The sequence below is a fragment of the Hirundo rustica genome, chromosome Z (genome assembly GCF_015227805.2).
Source record: "Hirundo rustica isolate bHirRus1 chromosome Z, bHirRus1.pri.v3, whole genome shotgun sequence".
Lineage (NCBI taxonomy): Eukaryota > Metazoa > Chordata > Aves > Passeriformes > Hirundinidae > Hirundo > Hirundo rustica.
In genome coordinates, this window is record NC_053488.1 from 84,627,813 (window position 1) to 84,638,038 (window position 10,226).

At 51.8% G+C, this 10,226-nt stretch overlaps 1 protein-coding gene across 1 annotated transcript; it reads right to left on the minus strand.

The window, feature by feature from the left end:
* Nucleotides 1–6,072: 6,072 nt before the first annotated feature.
* Nucleotides 6,073–9,485, minus strand: MMGT1 (membrane magnesium transporter 1). The gene is made up of 4 exons (XM_040091222.1): nt 9,372–9,485; nt 8,799–8,851; nt 7,835–7,938; nt 6,073–6,830 (listed from the first exon to the last, which is right to left on the minus strand). The coding sequence occupies exons 1-4, from the start codon at nt 9,451–9,453 to the stop codon at nt 6,668–6,670; spliced, it is 402 nt and encodes a 133-aa protein (XP_039947156.1). The 5' UTR covers nt 9,454–9,485; the 3' UTR covers nt 6,073–6,667.
* Nucleotides 9,486–10,226: the final 741 nt, after the last annotated feature.

Here is a 10,226-nt window from a genome sequence, read left to right on the forward strand (position 1 = left end):
GAATTTATTGTCCCTGGTGGACAATCCCACCACAAACCAACACACTGGCAGCTGGGCTCTTGTGCTTGTCCGTGGGTTCCTTTTTACCTGTGCTCTCCCCACCTGCCAGCTGGGTCTGGCAGGGGGGCAGCGTGAGGTGGAGAGAGGACAGGCTCCCTACTGCTTTGTCACTGAGGTGGCTGCAGTGGGTGTCTTTTGGTTCACAGGGTGCTTCTGGGGCTGGGAAAAAGCAAGAGCTTGGAAAGGAAGGTGGGAGGGCTGCAGAGAAGCAGCTGAAGCCTGTAGGAGCTTGTGGTGGTACTGCCTCTTGGTTAGAGTTTGGCTTCTGACCCAAGCTGCTCCAGCGCCTTTCCTTTCCCAGCTCAGTGAAAGTATATTTTGAAATTCTGCTGGCATCTTGGGTTCAGGGCTCCTCCCTCTGCACACACAGAAGGCGCTATCCAGAATGATCATTAGTGGAAAAGGAGACGGTGGGGGGACTCGGGAGCTCTGGAAGAGGCTGTTTTTAGTGTGTCGCATCCATCAACCCCCCCGCCCCCCGCAGGAATTCTGGCAGAGAATAGGAATGCCAATGTGCAGCGGCAGCGTTTGGCTCGCTGGGAGCTGGATGTGGGCAGGACATGTCAGGGCTCAGTGAGCTGGGAAGGCTCTCAGTGAGCTGCTGCTGCAGCAACCCCTGCGGTGAAACCAGCAGGTGAAACCGGGTCAGAGCGACTCCTGGGAACTGTCTGTGAATTCCCCGCAGGAAAGGCAGTTACTGGTGAGTCATGGCCCTGGCTGTGATGGGAAATGGTTGCTGGATAATAGGTTGAGCGATGGTGGTGGCTTTTCTTTACACATCAGGACCCTGAGGAGGCTCTGCCTTCCTGGGGCAGCTGAAAGCTGGTTTTTTTTTTGTCTGGATTCCAGGTGGCCAAAGCTGAATTCCTGCAAATGTAGATACAATAGGCTCTCCTTTCCAGGGTCTGCCTTGCAACCCTGGACTTACTGAAGGGAGAAGGAGTTGTGAAGGTAAGGAGATGAAAGGGACTGCTCTTGCTATGATAGGAAACCAGAAGGAAGTTGAAAGCCTTTCCCTGTTCCATGTTCAGGCACGAGGTGGGAGCTCCTCTGCGGGATTGACAGTGATGAATTTGGGAGGTCAGTGCTGTGCTCAGTGCGAGGCTGGCGTGGGGCCCTGCAAGGGGGTTTCATTCTGATGGAGTGCTCTGCTCTGTCTGGAGCTCATCTCTCGTGACTTGCTCCTTATTTCACTGCTTCTGTTTTAACTTGCACTTCATCTCTCTGGAGCTTCCCGTTGTTTTGCTCCTGGAATGTGGTGGGGCTGAGCCTCAGGTCTGTCCCTTTCAAGTTCTGCAGTTGCTGCCTGAGGACAAGAAGCAAAAGCAGAGAAGAAAGCGCCTTGTAGAGCTCCCATGCCCACTGCTCCCATGGTGGGAGACCGCTCAGTCTGTTTCCAAGGTTTTTCTCCCTGCCAGCCCAGGACAACCCAAGGCAGCAGCATGGCCGTGGCCGTGCTTGACCAACAGCAGGCCTGGGTTTTTAACCAGCCCTGGTGCATCCTGTAGGATATGTGGGTCCCTCCATGGGAGAGGAACATGGGCCTCGCTCTGCTGTGGCTTTTCCTTTGTGATCTGAAGCTGCTGTATTTAAACAGGTATGGAAGGAGCAGCCGCCTCCAGCTTCAGAGTAGTGGTGGTGAATTTAAAATGGTGCCACTGTTCCCAAGGTCCCTCAGCAGAGATCTGTGTGTAGAGCAGTGTGGTGGCCTCGGACAAGGAGGGGGCATTATTTGCCCCCTTCTCTGCCCTCCATGTGCTTTGCATTGTGCTGGGGAGGTGGTGCCTCATTGGGGTTGCCCTTGCTGGGGGCTCACCCAGGCCTGTGGGTGCCTTGGAGGTTTCAGTAGTGGCCCAGGGAGTGACAGCATGGTGTGGATGTGGGGAAGAGGAGGCCCTCTTTGGACTGCCTGCCAAACTGGCTGCTCCAAAACTGCTTTGGGCTGCGTCCTGTTTTGTGCACTTCTGCGTCTGGGATGGGGGATAAATCACTGCTTCAGCCTTTGCTGCTTACACAGGATCCTCCTGCATTCTGCGCCGGAGTAGAGACCTCCTGGGGCAGTGACAAGGGTTTTTGTAGCAGCCTGGGGCTCCAGGGACATCGGCACTGGCCTTTTGTGGCTGGCCCTGAACTGCTCTAAAATACACAGCAGAAATACCTTGGGAGAGGAGGGGAATATTTTCTTCTATTTTATTTTTTTTCCCCCTGAAATCCAAAGTGCCCCTGCAGCACGGCCTGCCTCTGGCAGATCTCCAGGAAACTGGTTCAGCCAGCACCAGTCTGGGCAGGGAGGGCACTGCAAGTGCTGGGTGCTCTGCTGGCAGCACTGGGATATGAACTGGGAATAGAGCCACATCTCGGGGTGGGGGGGCGGGGGGTATGGGGCTGTGGGTTCCCTGGGACCACGGGCATAGGGTGAGCCATTGATAATCCAAATGTCACCTTTTATTTTTTTTTTTCCATCTCCCTTCCTGTTAAAATGGCCTGGGAAGCTATGACACCGTGCAACCTGGGCCCCTGCCAAGGAGCCCTGGAGCTTGTGTTCCTGCTCATGCCGCCAGGCTCCCGGCTGCTTCCCTGCTCTGTGAACTCCCATTTGCCTTTCTTGGCTGGAAAAAGGATTAAGTTAGCAGGACAGGAAAATTAATTAGCTACCATTTTAAGGATGTAGCTTTCATCGCAGTCCGAAGTGTTTTGAAATGGCATGGTGTCACGGAGACCAACCTGGGGTTGATTAAAAGGCTTTTACCTGCCGGAATATCAGATTTATTTCCGCCGGGGTTCTGCCCCTGGTGATTATGCCTTCAAGGTGAACCTCAAGGCCAAATCCAAGGAGTGTTTTGCCTTTGCTGTTAGTGCTGTGGAAAGCTGGTACCAAAGTCTTTTCTGATTGTTTAACATTGTAAATAGCCTTGCTTTGCCCTTCCCCTCCGCAGGCAGCCTGCCAGTCTGGCACAGCATGGCTGGGACAGCAGGGAACTGCAGAGATGCAGCTTCCCTGCCCGGCTCGGGGGCTTCCCACAGGGAGCCCGGGGGCAGTGCTGTGGCCCTGGATGCTGTGGGGTGAACCTCAGCCTTCCCAAATTGTCTGGTGCAGGTGGCAAAAGGAAGCAGAAATGGTGCCACTCTTGGTGGGGGGGCTGAATCCAGCTGGAGGATGTCCCCACAGTAATGTCCTTGCTGAAGGTGTCCGAGATGGAGAAGGGCAGATCTGCTGCAGTGTGGTGAAGTGTAAGAGAACCCGAACTGTGGGAAGCAAATGATAAGGAAGTTAAAAATCATTTTAGGGTTAGAAAGTAATTGTCATTCCCTGCTTTCTTCAGCGAGGGGGACTGTGTGAGTGCTCCAGAGCAGTGGGGCGTAGAGCATGTGGGTCCTGGCACCAGACTGCAGCGATGGCTCCATCTGGGACACATCAGATATGTGACCAGGAGGGATTTCCACACATCGTGCTGCAGTTCAGCCCTCATTGTCCTCTAGAATAAGTGCTTCTGCCAGCTGCATTGCCATTCTGGCCTCACACGGAAGGGCTACACGAGACCAATCTCTGACACAAACCATGGTCCCCATCCCCTCACCTGCAAGGCTGTAAATGACTCCTGCCCTCCTTAGCAACTCCCCACGGAGCTCTCACAAGAATAGTTCAAAAACCCAGCAAAATTAATGCAGATTATACCTGCTACTTCAGCAATGAATGGAAATTACCAGCACATATTTTTTTATTTTACTATTTAATGTAGTAGAAATATCATGGCTTGTAGCCAAAGCAATTCAAGATGTGACGGCTGTAAATGTGCATTGGGTGAGGCTGGAAACTCTCCAGTCTAATTCAAGAAACTCTTGGCTCAACTCTTGCTTTGCTTTTCAAGAAGAGAAGCTCCTCTGTGAAGAACCCCATGCTGCAAGGCAAGCACGAGGTGGCTTTGGGAGCTAGTCAAGGTACCCCTTCCCAAAACACCGGTTTTATTGGTGTTTTCTCCTTGTATTCTGTGCTGCAGCAGCACAGAAAGCAGATGAGGGGTAAGTGTGCTGCTTGCTCTGGTGCAATCCTGATTGATGCTGTAGTTGAGCAAACTCCTCCAGTGCTTTTGCTAACTTTTCAACCTCCCCCAGTGGAAAAGCAGAGCAAGGAGTGAAAAGTGATCTTGCTCAAGTCCAGGATTTTAACTATCGCCAGCCCCGGGAGCACCCGGAGTGTTTCCCCAGTGACTGTTGCAACACCAGACCTTGCAGAAGCCTGTCCTGTGGGCTGGCAGGGGATTAGCACATGATAGAAAAGCCTTTACTGTGGTTAAATAGAAGACAGAAAACATGTCAGCTCTGCCAGAGAGGACGACAAGGAGCCTCAAAAGCAAGCAGATCCCCAGGCTGGCAATATTTCTCTCCTCAGTGTTTTACTCAGCTACTTGCAGCTATTTTGATCCCACCTTCTGATCTTATCTCCCAGGAATGAACACCAGGCCAGACAGCACTTTCACACAGAGCTGCCATAATTAAGGCAATCACTTCATGTCAGTGCTGGGCAGTCATTTTTAAATAGTCACTCACCAGGGATTTGCTGCAGCAGGCTCCAGGATGGTCAGAAATAAACAAACAAACACTTTAAGGATATCAATTTTTATTTGACATTGTGAGATCATTAAGAAAAAATAATTTGTACAGCTTTGTGATAGAACCATTGCTGCTGCAGTTGAGGCTACTCCTCATGAGAAGGGCCCTGATGGAGCCACAGGGTGCTCGCAGCAGTACCTGCTCCGAGCAGCAGGTGCTGTTCTCCACCTCCTTGTCCCAGCAGCACCTCCCACCTGGGGCAGGTCCCTATAGCCTTCCAGCAGCACAAATGGGCTTCTCAGATGTTTCGTGTGAGCAGCTCTGCTCTAAGACCCTCTGCAAAGGGCTCAGTGCAACCGTGGCTGCAGAACCCGCCTACTACAGTGGTTACTGAGCTCCTGCTGTGCTTCTCCCTCCCTCTGCTAATTGTGTCTCTCCTCTGCCCCACAAGGTCACCTAGCCCATGTTCAACCTCCCCTCTGTACAGCAGCTGCCTTACAGCAGCCCTGTTCCCCAAGGGAACGGCTCTGTCCACAATGGAGAGATGACCCAATACTACTCTCGAGGTCTTTGGTGCTGGCAGAAGCTGATTTGTGATCAGCAAGAGGGGGACCAGGACACTTTAGGAACTAATCCTGCAGCTCAGATGCTTTCAGCTGGCAGAGTAACCCTTTCTAATCAAGCTCAGATGCTTGAGTGATTGTAGAGCAGCAGCCATGGATATTGCTCGAGCACTGGGGCACCCATTCCATAGGACGGGCAGAGCTAGAACAAGAGGCTTCGGTTTACACAGTATTTTTGCCAAGCTTGTTGCCTTTGACAGTTTAAAAAAAGTACCAAACACAACTCAACAGATGCGAGGACAAAAGGCTGAGTTTCCACTGTGCCCGTGAAACATCCTCCAACCAGGCCAAATTCTTGCTGGCCCCACCACTATCTCAACCTACCCTCCCCTCTGCTGCATCAGGGAGGTGAAAAGCCAGACCAAGAGAGATTTTAGCATTGATTCAGCTGGTGAGGGGAGATAAGAATTTAGACAAAAGTAAGAGTTAAGGACAGTATGATCACCTCTAATACATTAAATCAAGAGAGTAACCTTAAATCAATGAAGGGCTCAGCTGGAAAAATCAAGGTGGAAGGCTCCTTTGGCAGAAAAGGGGTAGCTGTCCTGGATTAGTGCCAGCAAACAGAGCAAGCTGCTGGACCCTACCCCTGGATCACTCACAGAAGGGACAGTTCTTACTGTTACTTAAATATGACAATGATCTGGAGGTTGTACCAGGTGCCAACACCATTTTTGGCATGTACACAGCATTCAACATTCCCCGGTTAACAGCCGGAGAACGCGGAGTGTGGCAGATGATCTACGTGAGCTGCCTCCCCCACACAAGCACCGACGCACAGCCACAGCCCAGACAACCTGGGGCAACTTACATGAAACGAAAGAGGGCAACGAGGAAATAACGTGGTGTTGAAAAACTAGGAAGAAAAGAAAAACCCTTCACACAACTGTTTTTCAGCATTGTAAAAAAATGAAAAAATGAAAGCAATCTCTTTGACTTCCCCTGCCACACTGTGCTGGTGTCCCACAGGCATTCTAGGATCAGATGTTGCCCCTTTTCCTGCTGTTCAGTGATGCAGTGCACACAGCATTTCTGACGGGGTCCACAGACTGTAGTGCAAGCAAACTGAGAAAATAAATACACTCAAACATTCCCTCCTGCCAGAGAACATTAACTGCAGGAAAAACTAGCTTGCTTTTTGTTTTAACTGAAGTTAAGTTAGCTGCAACTCATTTTAATATATGAAACTTCGAAGATGTGTTTCACAGCATAACTGTAGAATTTACACTGCATTGCCAATCCACAATTCGGTCATTCTCATTAACAGTGTACAAAGAAGGTCATTAGTTTATATATATATTTATATATATATATTTTATAAAGTCTGGAAGATCAATATAAATACTGCTCCAGAAATTAAAAAAGTGTTTACATCCCCCGACTTGAATATTACATCTCAGTGTCCCTGGTTATTGGTATCATCTGTAAAAGTCTTAGCGGCGCAGAGGTTCAAGTTTTCGAAATTTCAGTGCCGAGTTGGATGACAAAGCATCTTGGTTTGAAGAAGAATTCACTGTGTCTGGGGACTGGAACAATACTCTACCACGATGATTAAATACATAAAAAGATGGATGGTTCCTTAATGTGTCAAATGTCCTTCAAAATAAATGTAAAAAGGCAAGGTTAGTACTCTCTCAGAGCAGGGAGTTTAGAACAGTTAGTCTGGGGTGTATTGACTTTAGACACAGAAATACAAGTTTTCAGTCCAAAACTCCTTCTTGCTTTTAAGTTTCCTAAACTAAAACACTGAAGAAATACACAGCCAGTTGTGAAAAAGACCACAAGATGTCCACATCAAAAACTTCCCCTTTCTTTCTGGAGCTCAGGGGCAGCCTGTGGATGCTGCCTGCAGACACACCACATGCCAGCCTTTGTTCAGCTCTTGCTTGTTTTAACACCCTCACGATGCTCAGCTTCCCATCCCCCCTGGGAGCCTCATGCTAAAAAGCTTTAGGTGAACACTCTGAAATTATGTCAACTTTTTCATTTTCCATACTCCCCTGTTGTTTGGGAAGCAGCCAGAGAGGCAACGTCTGCCCATCCAATTTCCTGTCAGAATCACAGACTATTCCGAGCTGGAAGGGACCGACAAGGATCACAGAGTCCAACTCTGAAGTGAACGGCTCATAAAGAAGTTGAACCTACGACTTCAGCATGCTCTAACCAGCTACCCTCTTCAAAATCTCGATCCAAAATCCCTTATTTTCTGAATGTCTTCCAGATGACCTGCCTCGAATATACTGTGTGCGACGCAAGTGACTCAGACTCTCTTGAGGAAGCAAACACAAGCAGGGTGTGAGCCAGACCCTGCAGTCTGAGACCATGTCACGACAGCAGGTGGTGATTTCTGAGCTCTACTTCCTACCTGCACACTTCATTCCTCTACCAAGTCTGCACAGCAGGACTGCAGATGAGGAAAAGCAAGAAGTTTATTTGATTTCTGCCTGTTATCTAACTCTCTTTAAAACTCAAGACACTGTTTCGCAAGCGTGGCTGTTCCCCTTGGGTCACTGCCTAGAGCATGCACTGAGCTAAAGATAAGTAATTTCAGTTTGTACAGATAAGCAGATGCATACAAAAAAAGAAGAAATAAAACATACTTATTTTTGAGTTCTGAAGTGGCATCCATGTCTTTAAACTCTCCTGCAATATGTGCTATCCCATAGCAGGTGACTGCGAAGGCCAGCAGAGTCTGCAGGACTATCTGCAACAGAGGGAGCACAGTGCAACACACACATTACCCAGTGTTCTGCACAGGTACCAAAAAACCTCAGCCTTCACAGAGTATCTCTTGTGCTTTCCATCCAGTGACAGCAAGCAGAGGTGGGCAACCCAGCAGAGGGGAAACCAAGGCACAGGAGAATTAAAATTCCCTCCTATTTGCATAGCAAAACTCTGGCAGAGCTCCAGCTGCCCCAGCACAGGTCTGGACATTCAGTCTCCAACTGAATCGACTCACATGGCTCCTCAGCAAGAGCCTGAGACCAAACACTGGATTCTGTGCGCTCCAGGATCCAAACTCCTGCCAGGAACACGCCTGGAGCCCCGGGCCAGGCGCCGTGCTTGGCTCTCCTGGGCACCTGATCTCCCTGCCCTTCTGATTAAGGAGAGAGGGAACAGATAACTGAAGTGGAGATTTGAAAAGCAAGCAAATAAAGTAAATAAAAGCCCCCTTCCTGAAGCAGGTTGTGCTGGGATCAAAGAGTCACACTGGGTAAACATGTGTCAGCCAACCAGAGCCAGAGGGTGCAGGATGTTTATGCCGCAAAGGTGATGGATGCAAAAGCTCTCTGAGCTACATTCAGGGAACCCTGGACAAGATGCTCCAGGGTAGTTCTAAGAGAGAGGGAGGTCTGGATCTGGGGTTTGGTTTCACTGACAACTACAACACAGCCATGAAGTTGGGATGACAAGCGTGGCTCTTTTCGACAGTGGGAGCTCCAATGAAAGTGCAGCTTAAAAACTACTTTACCCTTTAATGTGCCTGCCTAGCACGTTAAAAGGAAGCAACTGAGAGACTAAACCACCCAACAACTGCACCTTTCACACATTGCAAAAACTTACATCTATGGGCAACGTTTCATCTTCCTTTTCTGTCAACCTCATGTAAGAACGATCTACAAAACAGAAACACAGGCACACATCAAACACTCTGTTTATGCAAATCAACAGCCCGGCAACACAACCCCCCAGAGAAGTGGCTGAAGAGACAAGTATCAGCCTTCCCGGGCAGCTGGACCGCCCCTAGTGCCGCTGTGAGGCTCCGGAGCACGGCTGGCCCTGCCCCTAGCAGCCGGCAGGGAGGCGGGCCGTGGGGAAGGGAGGCAGCGGGACGGCAGAAGCCAGGCTGAAGCCGTGACCCGGCGGGCGGCAGCTCCCAGTTCCCACCCTTCGTTTTCCCTCCCTTGGCGGCAGCCGCGGCGCTCGCACGGGGCGAGCCCCGCGCTCCTCCCGGAACCTCCGCTCTCCCCGCAGCCCGGCCCCCAAGGGCAGGGCCGCCCCCGCCGGCGGGCCGGCGGCTGAGGACGACGATGATGCCGGCCCGGCCCGGCCCCCGCCCCGGCAGCTACCCGTCGGCCGTGCGGCGCTGCCGGTGCCCCGGGGCGCCCCAGCTCGTCTCCCCCGGCGGTGACTCACGCTGCGCCGCCGAGAAGGCCGCGTGTGCCAGGGCGAACAGGCCGAGCCCCACCAGCCCCTTCCACACCGACCCCGCCGCCATAGCCGCCCGCCGCCGCCAGGGCGCCCAGGCGCGCGATGATGGCGTCACGGCGGGGGAGTGGCCAGACAGCGCCTGATGGATGCGAGGGCGCAAGGGGGCGTGGCTTCATAGATAGGGGGCGGGGCTACGCGGCGGCTTTCCCACGCGGGGCCATTGATAAATTGCGAGGGGATGAGGGGATGAGGGGACCCCCGGGGCCGGCTGAGGGAGAACGGGCCCCTTCCCTCCATCGGGCCAGGCCGGAGCCATTCCAGCCGAAAACAGAGCGTAGGGCCCGTGGTGCCCGAGTTAATTCCTGCCTTTAACCTCAAAGCTTGAGAAACCGGCGCAAGAAAAAAAACGGGGGGACGCACTCAACACGTGCAGGAGGGACCTCTCTGGCTGAGCCAGGCTTGGGGCAAAGCAAGTGCCCAGTGTCCCACACAGCCAAGTATCCTGGGTCTTCCATGCCCCCAAGGTACAAAGGCAATCCTTTTGACGACGTTTCCTACAAGTCACCTTTAAGCCGATCATTGGCATTTATTGCAACCCTTGACCCACCGGCTCCACGCATCTCCCTCTATTTCTTGGTAAAAAACGTGGGAAGTTTACCCCGATCCCACTTCGGGGCTGACAGCGGCTCTTGGCACCACCCACATGCCTTGGCACGGTGTGAAGGCATGACCAGCCTCCAGGACCCCCCTGGACCCCGTCTCCCCATGAGCTGGAACGTGTCCCGCAGGACACCCCTCCAAAGCACCCTGCGCACAAACAACATCTCCTCCTGTGCGCGG

What these genes read in the sequence shown, in the direction of transcription:
- MMGT1 (XM_040091222.1), bottom strand. Translation starts at nt 9,453, where the DNA reads ATGGCGGCGGGGTCGGTGTGGAAGGGGCTGGTGGGGCTCGGCCTGTTC. An exon ending in ATGAAACGTTGCCCATAGAT is followed by an intron (nt 7,939 to 8,798) that starts GTAAGTTTTTGC and finishes CCTCTGTTGCAG; the next exon opens with ATAGTCCTGCAGACTCTGCT. An exon ending in ACTTCAGAACTCAAAAATAA is followed by an intron (nt 6,831 to 7,834) that starts GTATGTTTTATT and finishes TTTATTTTGAAG; the next exon opens with GACATTTGACACATTAAGGA.